The sequence below is a fragment of the Amblyomma mixtum genome, chromosome 3 (genome assembly GCF_055824585.1).
Source record: "Amblyomma mixtum isolate Tamu chromosome 3, ASM5582458v1, whole genome shotgun sequence".
Classification (NCBI taxonomy): Eukaryota; Metazoa; Arthropoda; class Arachnida; order Ixodida; family Ixodidae; genus Amblyomma; species Amblyomma mixtum.
In genome coordinates this window covers 242644800-242660814 of record NC_143014.1, presented here as the reverse complement: position 1 = coordinate 242660814, position 16015 = coordinate 242644800, and the positions used below count along the sequence as shown (strand labels likewise).

At 50.1% G+C, this 16015-nt stretch overlaps 1 protein-coding gene across 3 annotated transcripts in view; it reads left to right on the top strand.

Moving 5' to 3' along the window:
• Positions 1–16015, top strand: part of LOC149354199 (band 7 protein AGAP004871-like) — a 700472-nt gene that overhangs the window by 627850 nt on the left and 56607 nt on the right. Inside the window, exon 3 of one of the 3 annotated variants that reach the window (XM_089583162.1) lies at positions 14132–14275. The exons of the other annotated variants lie outside the window; for them this stretch is intronic. Within the exon in view, the coding sequence (XP_089439288.1) occupies positions 14132–14275 (144 nt within the window). The remainder of the gene's footprint in view (positions 1–14131; positions 14276–16015) is intronic. 3 annotated transcript variants of the gene reach the window in all.

Below are 16015 nucleotides of genomic sequence, written 5' to 3'. Positions count from 1 at the left end.
ATATAAGCGAAATACGGAAAGTGGAGTTTGGCGACGTCCCTACCGCCTTTCTTTATGCTTCCAGCGGCACGTAAAACCACTGACACGTAAAGGCACCGTCTCCCATTCGATATAATCTATCGCGTTGTCCTCGATATTCCGTTTAGATAGGGCATCATTTGCACGTGCGAACGTTGACACTCTTTAGCGATATTTCTTCCCAGAGGCTGAATCACAGATGCAAAGGGTGCCGTAAGTGTTAGCTGCTTCAGACGTTGCACAGCCCTATTGCAACGTTACCGCGGTAAATTTTGCACGCTGAATAAAATTAGGCACGCTGAGTTGCATTCCTTTTTAGGGATTTTTAAACTTCATTTGATGAATGATATTCTGATCCGGCACATTTCCCGCTTGTGGTCGCTCAGGTTTGTGGGTTCGGTTATTCTGCCCTTTTTCTGCTTTCGCTTTTGTTGTGTGTGAGGTTTTAGTTTCTTTATATATATATATATATATATATATATATATATATATATAGCTCCGAAAATTTCGACCACCGGGGGTTCTTTAACGTGCGCTGACATCCCACAGTACACCGGCTTCTAGAATTTCGCCACCCCTTTGAAATTCGGCAGCAGCAACCGTGATCGAACCCGCGTCTGTCAAGTGAGCAGCCGAGCGCCGTAACCAGAGTCACCGCGGCGGGGCATATATATATATCAAATTTTTTTCTTGGCAGCTGATTGATTAACATAAGATAAAGTCACCAGAAATTTAAAAACATAACAAGATTTAATGAAATCTTGGTTGTTTTTCAATTATGTTTTCAATATGCATGCCCCGCCGCGGTGGCTCAGTGGTTACGGCGCTCGGCTGCTGGCCCGAAAGATGCGGGTTCGATCCCGGGCGCGGCGGCTGAATTTCGATGAAGGCGAAATTCTAGAGGCCCGTGTAGGAGCCCTTCATTACGGTATCTTAAAGCCTGAGTTGCTTTGGGACGTTAAACCCCAATAAACCAATATATATATATATTATATATATATATAATATTATATATTATATAATATATATATATATATATATATATATATATATATATATATATATATATATATATATATATATATATATATATATATATTATGTACACACTGCTGGAACCACCAAGAATCTATGTGTATTTATTCGAACGACGAGGATGCGCGGACATCGTTTTTTTTTTAATTTCCAATCCTCATCGAGTTCTCGCATCCAATCCGCACAGCTTAAATGCAGACTGCAGAAGTGACAAATTCCTGCGCGAATGCGCGTTCCTTCGCTCTGGTTTTATTTCCTTGTTTGTTTTTCTTTCCGCTTTTAATGGCCGAGAGAAGGCCTCGTCTTCGTGCACCATCCCTCAAGGCCCCGCGCGGCCACTCTGCGCTCTGTGTGTGTATGTTCCCGCTTTTTCTGTCGCATCGCTCCTTCGAACGCCGCCGCATCGCGTCCTTTGTTGCGACGCCTTTGATTTTTTGCGAGCCGCGTGTCTCGGCGGTGGCGGCGCGCCTCTTTTCTGGCGGGACGCGTCGTCGCCGGTTGTGCCCGAGGAGTCTCTAATTGTTTCGGCGGCCAGCAGCTGGGGGATACCGCCTCGCGTCCCAAATTAAAATGGCCGGGGACCGCTCGGCTTGGCTCGTTAAAGTTTCATACGAGGACCCACCGAGAGGCGACAGGCTGGGACGAAAATTGCCAGCGACAAAAGGCCCCACTTTCACCCTAATTGAGACGTGCTAGCCGAAGGCGGCATGCTACACACATACATGCCCGCTTTTGGCCGCCCTTCTCGGGTTTCGGCGCTGCGGCGCCAGTTGCTAGAGGGCGCTCTCGGCGCACGCGCGCTGAGAGGCCGTACTTCGGAGGACGTGCGCTGCAGTTTATTATGAAATGCATCTAAACGCCGGCGATGGGGCGTTCGTGAGCCCCTTTTGATTCTTTCCGTTGTTTTTTTGTTTTTCAATGCAACTTCCTTCCATTCAGGAGGATCGGGTGGAAGCTTACAGTGTGCGCAGATTCAACGCACCTATACAGACAACTTAATACTCCATTCAGCGACATCGCAGCCCGAATGCAGGATATTCAAAATGCGCGCACTGCAGAAATTACCCAGCCCCCAGCCACGTCCTTGCAGTACGTCCTCTCATTGCAGCAACTGTATACAGTTCCCAGCAAAAAAAAAAAAAAAAAAAAAGTAGAGAGATGTAACATCGATTTCTTTCGTTTTTTTTTTTTTTTTCCCAGGGCAATTAAGTTCCCGAATGAGGCGGTATGTAGTGCTCACTATTTCCAGCCGGCCGTAATCACTTCGAGACGGTGGTCCTCTGAACAAACTTTCCCTTCAATTTGTCTTTGCTTGAAAATTTTCGCTGCTGAAGAAAAAAACAAGTAAAAAGCAAGGGCAAACTTTCCCCCTTCGCTATTCTTGTTACGAATCCTAGAATAGGTTTTGAGCAGTTGTCTTAGCCAAACAGAGACACTAAAATGCATCTTCAGGAGCAGAAATACTAAGGATTTTTTTCTTCTCTGGAAAAGCCAGAACCGCCGTCTATTTCAGTCCTCATCCACGAAAATATTACACAGAAAGATAGTACGATGTCGCTGCTCAGGCGATCTTAACTGAAGTCTTTGTTATCATACGGGGACACATCGAGAGCATCAAGCATTCCGAAGGTTTTCTGAATCGCGAGCAAGCCTTGCACCACCCCCGGAAAACGTAAACTTGTTCCAGCGGCAGCTTCCTCCTTCGGCAGAAGAATTCTGCGCACGCGTAGAACAGCCGTCGGACAAGTATGCATAAAGCGCCCATGGAAATACTTTAATTCCTGCCACCACGGTTAATGTTTTTTTTTTCCTTTAAAAGAACCTGCCGACTATTCTTGCGGACTGGTGCCTATGTGTTCAGAAATGCTGCATTGTAAAGGAAACGGCCTGAAGGAGCCAAGTATGCGTTTGCGTTTACAGTCATTTACCCCGTACAAATATTCAAGCCATCCGTAATTTACTACGCAAGTATACGCACAGCATGACTCTCGTGTCTGACGAGCAAAGCGATATTCGCCTCCAAAATTACGCCTCTTAACGCGCATTACTCTGTCGGCTCGTGCGTTACTTTTCATTATTTCTCCTTCGTGCGAGGGGCAGTGCTGAAGCGTCCTTTCAAAATACCGGCGGCCAAACAAACGCGCGCCCGCGACGTGCCCCCAAACTGTGTGTGCGCGAGAGCAGCGCGCGCAGAGCTGCGATCCTCGCGAGGCGGGCCCTCCTCCCATCTCTATCAGCGCCAGCATCAGACTCGGCGACGCCAAATATAAAGCAGGCTGGTTTACAGCTCCAGCTGAGTCAACAGGGGAAAGCTCACGCCGCGGCTCCGGCCCGGGGTCCAGAGTTTACGCGACCCGGCCACGCACCCGGCTCGGGGCCCGGGCACGGGTCGCGAACCGCTTCGTGTCAAAACAATGCGTGGCTGCTCGCCTGTCCCATCGCCGCTCGTTGCGTCGCGCCGCACAACGCCGCCGTGGCCCTGGCGTGACGCCAGCGCGCTTGACAGTGCGCCACAGCGCCCCCGCGAGGTCCCCACCGGCAGCCGACGTAAAAGCCCGGTGCGTGTGAGACCGCTTTGTGAGCGACGAGGTAGAGGAAAAAGAGAGCGAGCTGCGCTGTTGACGTCGCCCATGCCTGCGGCGGAAGCGTATAATTCCGCGCCATTTCCTTCCTTTCTCTTGAGCCGCGCGTTTTGTTGATTCTCTTTTTTTTTTACCGGAGTGAGACGGCTTATTGCATTTCGTTTCGTTGATCACAACCTGCTTACCATTTTTTTTTTTTTTTTTGGGGGGGGGGGGGGAGGGATTGTTACCTCCTGCCAGAGGTGATGCTCTCAGGCTGATGGGATGGTCTCAAAGGCTGATGGGATGGTCTCTAGTTCTTCAACGTAGTCTCCTGCTCTAGGAGGAACGAAACCGTTCCACGTAAAAAAAAAAAAAAAAAAAAAAAAATGGGGAATGGAGCACTATATGCTTGTGACGTCACACGGCGCACATCTGGCGTGCCGCCGCCGTCGCTGCGCGGGTGACTCAGAGGTGCCGCCGCCGCGCTCGCCAGTTGCGCATGCGCAGTAGCGGCGCATAGCTAGCGTGCCGGGGCTGCCGCCGCTGCCGCGCGCTCTCCATCGCCTCTTTCCATCTTCTGGTTGCTTTCGCAATCCACAAGGTTTAACGAGAGCTAAACCACTGCCCAATTTTTTGCGAAGCTCAGTGGGAGCTTAACTACGTACAAAGTGAAGCAGCGCCACCATCTTCCCGCGGGACTGCAGAGATGGAAAATATGATTCTTGCTATGCCGATTTCAACGCACATGTCCAGCATTCTCGGAAAAAATATTTTGAATTCAGAAAATTGTAAGACACTGTTATGTTAATATTGAAAGTAGTGGTCCATTCTTCTCATATGTAGCGCAATATTTCTTTTAATGAGTTTCCATCGATCGCATCGAACAGTTAAGACTGCCATAGAAAAATAATGGAGAAAGCTTTTGACGATAGCAAAAACGTTAATAGAAAAAAAAATACAAAAGTGCCGCTGGGTGATCTGCGACTGTATTGACGCCTATAGTAAAACCTTTCATGAAATGAAATAATTGCGTTCATAAACCATTTCCCGCTAAAAATTGCTTTTGGTCAGAATTGCTGGGTAATTAAAAAAAAGACCAAGGAAACGGCAGCAGGAGAGTTTCTCATCTCTTTTCCATATCGAAACACTGGCACACCGAAAAACTAATTGTAGTTCCTCGTTCGCGGCGCCATCGAAAAACAAGACTATTTTAAGCTGACGGGAGCCCACCAGCTGACGGGAGCCCACCGGTCCAAAAAGGTCGTGTCAGAAACAGGTGCCGAACAAAGAATCGGTGCGCCGTGTGTATCTAGCGAATAAAGGCGCACATTGCTGTCTTCTTTCTTCTGAACTATACCTTTCCACGTGGAGTGTTTTTATGCGACATCGGAGCCATTTAGAGCGCCATTAAAGTTCGTCTCCTTTGTGCGCTTCTGCGCCGAATTTAAGGGCTGCTTGCCTTCAAATTATATTCTGCCGAGCGTTCTTTCCGGTTACCTGCAGCGCCATTATATACACGCACTTGCTATTGTTGTGCACTTGGCCTTGTCGTTCAAGCGAACAAAGAGAACGTCATAAAAATCGCAGCCAGCTATACCTGTTCTGGCGCGCTTTGTCTTGCGTAGACGGGTATGGTGTCTAAGGTTCGGTATTTTGTTTGCGAGACGCGGACTCTTTTAGACGGAAGAATTTATTTCTTTTGCGAGCAAAGAATAGATAGCAAGACACTCACTGGTGGCGTCGTATACGCCCGATATGCATTAGACAACGCGAATATGCCTTAGATAACTTGAGCGTTAACGCATGTGTGCTTTGTTGCCGATTTACTCCGAGGCACAGTTTCAATAATGAGCTATGCTCGAAAGTCTTCTTCCATGGACAACTTTACTGCCTCTTGCGAGGTTCGGTCTTCAGCGCATTTTACAGCTCTCACCGTGCTTCATATCCGAGCTCTAGAACCGGTAAAGCAATTAGGGGGCCATGCTGTGAAAAACTTTTTGATTGGATTCTTTCGTTTGCTCCTGCTCCATTGCTAGCTAGTAGCTACCACCGGTGACACCATTGCTCACAGGTATCAAGTAATGTCAATAACCGGCTCCGCAGTGAAGAGCGGGGCTGGCGAATGGTGAAGAAGCAAAAAGAATGAATACGGTAAGGAAACTTTCGCTGGAAAATGGAGTGGTCCAGGCGCCGATACAGTTTGAACGACCTGAGCTGTCCAAGCAGTCCAAAGGACGGGATCGAGAAGTCGAACACAAGAATGAATGAATGAATGAATGAATCAATCAATCAATCAATCAATCAATCAATCAATCAATCAATCAATCAATCTGCCGGTTTTTGCCATGTTCACTACAAAATGGACTGGCTCCTGCCGCTTCGTGGTGTTTCGACGGTTAAGCAGTACCCTTTAAACGACGTGCAAGCTTTTTTAAATGCAGTGGATATTACTAGTCGTCTGCTCCGATGAGCTACATTTTCCTGTCGAAATTATGATCGGCAAAAGGCATCTCACGGATTTCCGCTACCCGAGCTACGTATCTCTCGACGCACTGACTCGCTAGACGCGGTGGAAGCGACAGAGAGAGGCGCTCCGGTCCCGGGCCCGGCGCTGCGCGCTGACCACAGCCATTCGTGACCTCTCGCCATCCATCGAGGCAGGGCCGGACTCCGCCGCCGTCCTTGCCGGTGGCACCATCGCGGCCTTCGCTGCTGCGGCCGGCGTCTTCACTGCGGCCTTCGCCTGGGCGTCGCCTCCGCGCCAGTGTCACCGCTGCTAATAATGGCGCGCTTTTTCCAGCGCATGCATGCTCGTCGGCTTCATTTATTAAACATGTACGCAGGCGCCGTCGCGCGAGCCCGTGTTTGGGGAAGGAGAATCCATATGCTCGTCGCTCGATACGTGGACACACGTGCCTCGGCCGCATCGCTGGCATCGGACAGCAGCACTGCTCCTGCGCCCATCAGGCAGCCCTTAATGAGGTTAAGGACCGATGTTTGCCGTCGCATTAAACGCGCCGGCAAAAGAGAAGCGCGGCTGCCATCGAGTCTCCGCTACACGGCTGCACGCAGGAACGCAAACAGACCTCGTTAGGAGTCCGCCACGAGTGAGACGCTCCAGAGAGCTCCCTTTTTTGTTTGCCGCACTCTGCGACTCTAGAAGATGCGAGGCGTGGTCGCTTAGGAAAGGTTGCTAAGGCACGAAGGTTATGCGGCGCGCTGTTCCTAACCTGCTGTTTGTGTACACAACGAGGGCTCAAATAGAAACACCCTATCAGGGCTGGGATACAAGGGCACTCTGCTCCGAGTGTAACTTTTGTAAGTACGCTGTCATTTTTTCTATTGCTGTGGCAGGACGAGGAGGAACTACTTCATTTAGGTTGCATATCAAGCTCCCGGAATATCAGTGGCTTGGCGCACCGAGGCTAGTTGGTCGTCCCGTTAGAGGGACGCCATCCAAAGATGCCAGGATGGGGAAGAAAGGTTGGGGAAGTTTGTGGGATCGGATGGCGACGAGACTGAGGGAGAAACACTGCTCCTGGTCGGCAATGGGGCGGGAGAGGTCGGAGCGGAATCCTTTGGGGCATATAGGAGAGTGTTGATTTTTGATGGCAAATTTTCTTTGTGAGGGCACTCGACACAAGCTCATTCCCATGCTGCTTATGTGCCACCTTCACCTTTGTAAAAATTAAGCTTGCGACTCTCCTTTCATGACCTTTTTTTTTTTTTTGAACGCTGATTTCTATAAAATTAAAGCCATCCTTTCTTCTTCTCGTTTTCTTTTTCTCAAGTTATCTTGCCTCCTTGCACATCTCGCCGCGTTCTTTGCGTGTACCGCTGCAAATGCATGTCCAGCTTTCCGACAGATGGCGACCAGCGCCATTTCTCGGCCGTCAGTAGAGAACGCCGCGTAACTCAATAAAAATATTTTAAGTTCTAATTGAAAAAAAAAAAAAACTAAACAGTATGGCGAAGTGGTGCGCAAAGACTCTGGTTGTGATGACCTACTCTTCGTACGCTTTGCAGAGTGTGACTTTTAAAATGCTTCATGCGCTCGCACGGACTAGTTCTCACGACGATAGGAAATGAATGGAATATGCCAAATATTCAGAATTCCGGCGGTAATTTTTTATGTTCAGAGCCGTGAGGCGCAACCACGCGAACAAGAAGCGCTTCTGCAAATTTTCTGAGCTTGCTAGGTAGAGCCGTCAGCATTCAGAACGAAATTGCTTTGTTCGAACTCCAGAACTAAATGTATATTTGCTTGTGCATAAAACTTGAAAAACATTCAAAGAATAATGCGTACTAAAAAAAAAATCATGCTTCTCGCGTTTCGTGGTGGAATAACCGTTGATGGCACCTGAATAAAGTCCTTCATTTACACTCTGATACCTACGCGCGTTTCGTTCGGGCGCTATAACCTATGACAATTATAAGCACTGATGAATTTGCGTCGATTGACGCCCCATGTTTCGAACGCTCGGAGCAGCGAGATTCCTGAAAATGCTGGTCTCATGACTGTCCTGTTTAATTCAGAAAATAAAAGTGCCTGCTTGCTCGGGAACTTTCTTGCTCGAAAAATTGTTACAAGCACCTCAAAAAAAAAAAAAAAAAGGAAGCAAAAGCAGTGCAACGTGTTATCTTTCTTTTTTTTCGATCTGTGACTTGCGACCTCCTGATCAAAAGAAAAAGAAAGAACAACACATTTAGCAATATTGTCCCTCGCTTCTCCGGTCTCCGCCTCCACCTTTGCAGCGCTCACCTCCGCAGTATTGCTCCTTCCTCCCTGCCTTCCATCGCGCCAAAGTGTCAAAGGTCACGTAAAGTAGGTGCCGAGAAGTCGAGGGGAGGCAACAAACAAAGCTCCCGCAGGCGCGCCCGCGGGACAATGTATGATCCGAGCGAAGCTCTCCCCGCTCCCTCCGAATTCGGGAGATTCAGTGGGCGTCGGGAAACACAATAGTGCGGATCGTCTTTCCGCTCGTTCCAGCTTCGGCTTCCCGCGACAGAAACGAAGCGAGCACGACGACTCGGCAGAGATGCCGAAAGCCAAAGGAGAAGGGGCGGCCAGGAGTAAAGCAGGGATCAGCGGGATCCAGCCGAGAAAAACAATCGCGCCGAGGCGCAAACATACACTACTCGGCCGCCAGCAGCCTCCGCCTCCCCCCCCTCGAGAAACAGCAGTGCGGTGCAAAGCCAGCGGCCAGATATCCCCCTACTCGCTCAAGGCGGCAGCGCCGGCCCAAACGAAGCCAGCGGGCGCCGCCGCGCTCGTAAGCAGTGCGGACAAGAAAGAAGAAGAAATCGTGCCGCAGTATCCGCGAAACAAAACAAAGAAAATGTAATGGAGCCGGCGGCAAGCGAGCAGCAACAAACAGCGTCGAATCGGAGATATATGGCAGGCACTCTTTGCCAGGTGTCGAATTGCCGCTGCCGCCGCCGCTACTGGATTTTGTTATTTCTTGCGCGAAGTGGAGGGAGTGGGTGAAGGTGTTGAGAGGAGGCGGTGACAGCGAGTGCGCGCGGCGTGGGAGGAACTGGACGGGGAAAAACCATGGGAAAAACGAACGAGCATCGCGCGCCTCGGGCGAACGGACGCAGCCGGACAGAGCGCCCCGCGGGCCCCACGCGCGCGGAAGAGAGGCGCGACGTGCTCCATGAGTTTCGTGATCTCCTCTCGGCTGCGAAATATCGAAATGGGCGTCGACCAGGGGCGCTTCCACCCGCCGCCGCCGCTGCAGAAGCCTCGCTCCTGTTGACAGCGCCATCCCTCAGTCGCCCTCCGGGCGGAAGTGGACCGGCCGTTCCTTGCTTTCCGCCTAGTTTTCCTTTTTTTTTTCTTCATCCCGTCCGCGCGCTCAAAAATGGAGCCTCGCACAAACAACGAAACCTGGCAGCTGGGGACGCCTCGCTGCGCGGCTTGGGGCGCGATGCGGCGCAGAGCTAGGAGGAGGTGCTGCGCGGCCGAGCAACGCGGAGATCGGTGACGTTATTTCCCGGGTGTACGGTATATATAAAGCCCTGACCGGCCCTCCCGGCAGACCCGCGTACACTCGGCCGGGTTCCGCTCAAAGAATCGCGCAGAAACGGGCTTCCGGCATACATAGATTCATGTAGCGCGGGATTCGGTGTCCTTGGCGCGCGAAAGATGCCTGGCTTTGCACCGAGAGGTGAGAAGAACGAAAGGGAGGGGGAGGTGGAAAGGGTGTCGTAAGGTTTATACAGGAGAGGAGGTAGGGAAGAAAAGAAAGATGCTCTAAAATGGGAAGGTTAGAAAAAATGAAAAACAAAAACTGATTTAGCGCTGGCTAGGTGAGTATTAGGTTGCGTAAATGCTCAAACATCGGCTCGGACGAGAAGTTTGGCCGCGGCAAACAGGAAGGAAAAGAAGACTTTGACGACCTAGTCAGAGGGCAAGAAAGCTTTTTGTAGAGGTGAGAACGTTATGGGCAGCGGTGAACTAGATGTTTCGGGCCTATGCTGCCGAACGGCTTTCTGTGAACGACTGCGGGATGCATCGCGTAGTTTCTGCGCTGAAAGAACATTGGTGTCGCTAGTGGAAGGAAGGTTGTACAGTTAAGAAAAAAGAAATTTCTCTTACTTTGGAGGGGGCAAGACAACCATTTTGCTTTGTGCTTATAAAAAGAGTGGACAAGGCTAGAAAAGCAAAGTGCTTAAAAAGGTCTCTTCAGGGATGGAAAAGATTCATATCGATTCCCGCAATGTGCTATGCGAAACATTCAAGTTTAAAATGCGGAAGAATTGCACACATTGCGAAGTGGGCAATATCTCCCGAATCTCCCGCGCGCAGTTTAGATTCGCTTTGCGTCGAACTCTGGTACGATCCAGAAAAACATGAACAAAGATTGCGTGTTTTTTCTCAGCAGGTGTGAATCGCTTTTCTTATCTTTTAGAGCGCGCGCGTGGCAGCGTGTGGATTTGTTCTTGAAAAGAAAAGGAGCTGTAAAAGGGATTTCAGCTTCCATGTTTGCGGCTTCTGTCGCGGTTAGCCTCGTCTTCTGTCGGTTGAGGTCCGCTTGGCGAAATTCGATGACAAAAAAAAATAAATAAAAGTTCGTACCGTCCTGCCCGCTTAAAATCCATGGCTCAATCCGCTATTTATTTTATTTTTTCTTTAGGCTTCAGAGGCTGAGAGTTTTCTTAGATCTGTCATTCCTTGTTTGCCTCGGGACTGTTCGTTGTTCGGGTTGTCACAAATAAGCTGAACAAGGAGGCTATAGGCGCGCACAGCCCAGCAACGTTGCGAAGTGTCATACAAGGAAACAAGGGGAGGTACGCTGTCTCCGAGCCTATACTGTGCCTTTGTATACCAGCGTCTGCAGACTTTTCTCCCTTCTTTTGAACGTCAGTTCAGATGCGAGCTCTCGACGACCTGTTTTCGTCTTGAACATCCTCTCGATAGCGCGGAATTTAACGTTGTTTGCATTACATTCGCGACTTGTGCTTAGGAACTGATGCGGCTTGGATGGTTGAATCCGCATGCCCCAAGACATGAACTAATAGCTCTGGCGAGTACTGCTTGTGAAAGAGAATAGACGGCAGAGAAGCTGTGTGGAAACAACAGGCCTTGACAATCATGCATAGCGCTTTTATAATGCGATACAGGCTTCGAGCGTACAGGGGGGAAAATGCGTTTAAATTTCGGCCGCTGCGCAGCAACGCCACCATAAAACTGAGCCTAGTGTGCGTGGGCACATCACGTGCGGCTAAACGTGCGCTTCAGTCCCGAAATTATCGCTGAAATTTCCGTCTTTATTTGTTTTTTTTTTCCTTTATAAACGCTCTCTCGTCCATTATGTCCATACATATACTCCCCAGACCTAGCCTCTCTCGAGTGAGGCAACCGCACGTGACACCAGGTATCACTTGTGTCGTTTATTCTCAGTGCCTTTATTTTGTTCACCTTTTTTTTTTGTGTGTGTAGAGGGGGGGGGGGGGGGCGGAAGGTTACCTTAAAGCAATCTTCCAGTCCATTTATATTGCTTTTTCGGACTTCAAGCATTACCTCGTGTGTGCGAGCACAGAACGAAAGAAAGAAACGAATAAAGAGGCACTCGAAAAGCCTTGCGAGAGCGGCTTGTGTGTATCCTTACGAAAGGGGCAAATGGGAACTACGGTACGCCGGTGGAGCAACGCCTCTTGAGAAGCGCAATGCGGCAACGAACACAAGTAAACGCGAGAAGGAAACAAAAGAAGAGAAGCATCCGACACAAATAGATTTAGAGTAATGTACGGGGGTACTTGAAGAAAACGAAGAACGAGTTCTAGCACTGGGGCAGATGAAACCTTTCCTGCCTCATTTTTTTTTTTTTACTATTTGACTCGTTTGTTCATTTTATTCCGGCAGCCATGCCCCGCGCGAAAAGTAGCCTGCGTGCCGACGAGTGGACCTGAAAGAAAGAAAGAAAGAAAGGAAGAAAGAAAGAAAGAGAGAAAGAAAGAGAGAAAGAAAGAAAGAAAGAAAGAAGGAAGGAAAGAAAGAAAGAAAGAAAGAAAGGAAGAAGGAAAGAAAGTAAGAAAGAAAGGAAGAAAGAAAGGGGGGTGGGGAGAGAAAAAGCAAATGAATCTGCCCGAGTGTCAGGGCTGGAAAGCGCGCGTGCCCCGCATGTGCAAAGCGGCCGCTCAGAGCCGGGGCTTTAACCGAGACAAATGAGCCGCGGTTTGGCCCGGCCAGCGGGGAGATCCTGGGACGGACGAAACATGGCGGCATAATCAAAACGTATTATCCCCGGCGCCGCCTTCGCGTGAAGCCGAAACGTGGTAAGCGGTGAATCGGTTCCCGCATTAAGATGGGCCGGCGTAGAGAGAGCAACAGAAAGGGGCGCCTCAGGAGGGGGAGAGAACGAAAAGAACCGAGGTCGAGAGGGAAGGCTCGCGATGGGGTGGGAATATGCGTGATCCGCGGGCTTATCTGCAATTTCGCCGCTCTACTCATCACTTGTCTTTGGTGGCGTGTGCTAGCTTTGCTCCCCGAAGTTAGGGTAGCAGAACATGGTTCGCTTCTTCTTTTTTCCTTTCTATTTTTAATGCTGAAGTACGTTCTGAGACTTTCGCGCCAAATTTTTCATCCACGTCGGCCCTGAACAGCTCACCTGGCGAAAACTCAAGGCGTAAGCTCACCTTAATATGGATAAAGAATATGCCCATGTCTTTGAAAGCACATACACTGGCCCCTTATGGTGGACACCGGATACGTGGCCGCGAAGGTTATCCATAGCTATTCAAGTGAACTTGGAAAAAGCTGAAGAGCTAGTACAGACGTAAAGAGAATAATATAGCTTTCATACAATATGTGGGCAGTCAGAGGACGTCAGAGAATGTGCATATTTTTGCAGGCACGGCACCCATTGTATCACGAGTTTTCCTGCCCATCTTATTTTTTCATCTAGGCGGAGGCTTTGTGTGCGAAAGCTAAATAATGGCCAGTTAGAAAGAAGCCGAACATGCCCCTCAAAGAAGGCCCTCCAGCCAGTGGCCACTTGTCATGACGCCGCAGTTAATCCGCCCTTAACCTTCTATAACACTAGCGTGACAGCGGATTAACGACGGATTAACCCAGTGTGACAGGGGATTAACAGCAACATCATGAAAATCGGTCGAGAACAACTAACTGGAGGTCTTCCTTTGTAGGGGCATGCGCCGCTTTGTTCTTGACGCGACTATGGAACTGACGCGTCGCATGCAATGCAGAAGCGGCACTTGGTCCATAAAAAATGGCTCAGATTAAAAGCGTGCTCTCTCAGCTGTGACATGTATCTACAGTCTGGGTCATAATAATACGGAGCACGCTTCGGCGATCAAATTTTTCTCATGCCTTACGTAGCGAAAATTAGGAAGCATTTCATACACTTGTTAGCAGACTCCACTGGTGCGCTCGCTTATGAACTCAAGAATCCATCATGTCTTCTCTACGGAACGCGCGAGAAAATTTCGTAATTTTTTCGGTCGCACCTCTACAGTGTCAGATGCTCGCCGTTAGCGGGCTCTAATGAACATTTATGCCTCACAGTTGTGACGGGTGCGGCTACGCTTCATTTAAGTACACTACAGCGTTTGTTTGCGACCTTATGGATGTTAGTGCTCAGCAAGAATGAGCCTTCTTTCCTGCGTTCTTAATTTTTCAATAACCCTAACAAGACGCCGTATTCGGACTGGCGTATAGAGCATTCGTCATCAGATACGATGCATAATGCTCGCTGGGGCCGTGCAGACGCTCTGAAATCAATTGTTCCACAACAAGTTTCCATTGCATCTGCTGCCACTGCTCTTTCCGCACTCTTAGACTCTTTATCTACGAATCATTCCCTCACACTGAATGGGCCACACAAATCGCTACACTTCCACACACGTGCACACTTTCAACGCACACGGGCATACCGAGGACGTGTGCCAGCGGTCGACGATGAGCCACTCGGGTGACGAGGACAGGAAGACTGCACCGCTGCCGCTGAGAGCGCGGTGCACTGAGAGCGGTTCTCTCGCCGCGCCTCCAGGCGGGACAGAGGCCCCCGCGGCGCCGCACCAGCCGCCGCAACACCCGCCACCTCAGCCTCCGGCGCCACTGGAGCCCCAGGGGCCGTCGGCGCTGCAGTACCAGGGCAAACCGGCCGAAGCGCCCGTACTGCCAGAACTTCTGCGTGCGTAACACCTCTTACCCCTCCCCTTTCGCTTATTTATCCACACCGAACCACGCGTGTGGAAACCCGTCACGCTAAGTGCTAAAAAAAAAAGAGATGTATTTGTGCAGAAGGTCTAGTCATCTGCATGCAGCTGTCGAAGAACTGCGCCTGCAGGGCAGCACAAATGCTTTTAAATGCATCGTTCATGGTTCACACCAGAGCTTACAAGCGGCGCGCACCTCTATAGACGCTTACAACGGCTGGCTGCAGGTGATACCCAGATTCTTGGGTATTGTTCCGCACCAGGTGTGATTAAAGAACACTGCATGCTATCTCCGAAGGCGCGCCCTCAGTGCACGGGCTCGATAGGCAGCGTTGCCAGTGCGGATGCCGGTGAGGTTGAACATGCGTAGTTTTAAGCTTCACTACGTTACACATGCGTAGCCCCCGTCCTGCGGTGATGGATCGCGGTGAGAGATCGAGGAAAGTGGTGAGTAAGGAATGCAGCATTCCTCGATTTTTCTAAAGAGTGTTTACTGTGTTCATATGTGTGTCGAATGAGACATTGAGGGCACATTTTGTCCTGCTGCAAGAGACTACTTTAGCAAAGCATGTGCCTTTCCTCCCATGATGACGCCCTCGCAACGCTGAGCGCCCGCAGGCTCAAGTGTCCGCTACAGGCTGCCTCCAATGCACAGACAGCGCTGCGATTTTAACACCATAGCATTAAAAGCCTCATAGGAGAAAAAAAACCCGGCGGAGTCCGTTGCTGTCTGTCATAAAATTCGCTGATTGGTCGAAGGGGTATATGGCGTCATGAAACCACGTGGCATGGCCACGTGACTGGTATGCGACTCTGCTCCCGCAACCTATACCGGACGGCCTACCCATGTAGCAAGCACTTCCCGCACATTGCGTTTGAAATGGTGCTCTCTTGTTCCCTTTAAAAAAGAACGGCCGTGTACAAAGGAGACCAAAAGCAAGCTGACCACAGTACGAAGTCTGTAAAGGCATGATGCAGGGTGCGATGTTACTTGATTTTGGAAGCGTGCGCGTTGGTCTCACCGAAACATCTGTCTGTGCTGTGTGATGGCGCGCAAGGCCTAAATTGTCACATAGCCTAGTTCCCCTCATTTCTTGATGGCACTCGCATGTAAGCTTCTGTAGCAAACGTGTAGCAGAACACGAGAGGCGGGAAAAATTTTAATTTTCTCACGACCTTGAAGCTAATGTTGGGCATTAGATGTGCGCCGGGTTGGTCGCGCAGGGAAGCACCGGTTGCTCCCTTTTATTCTGGACGGCATGTTCCAGTTGCAACGAACTGTATAGCTTTTCCTGCCTCACGTTGCCCGCGAACTTGTGCGGCCCGCTGCGCTTTCCGATTTTTTTCCAATCCCCTTTCTTGTACTTCTCCGCATCGGCCTTCCAGGAAAGGAACAAAATTATTTTTTTTTTTTGACTTCTGAAGAAACCAAGCGAGCTCGTTTTTGGCGGGCGAACGAGTTTTTCGGCGCAGGCGGCTCGAAACAAGGAACAATCGGCCCAGCGGCGTACATAAATAACCGCGGGCGTCCAAACGAGCGCCGTTTCGAGTCTGCTAAAGCGAAATCAATCAGCGCGGCCGCGCCACTTGTGTCGGCATACACGGTTGACGCCCGGCCCGCTTAATCCATCCTCAGGAGGCCGGAAGAAGGGAGCATGACAACGGGGATGCGAAACCTCGCCGCCGGCGGCTACCGTGCGTGCCAGCCAGAGGCC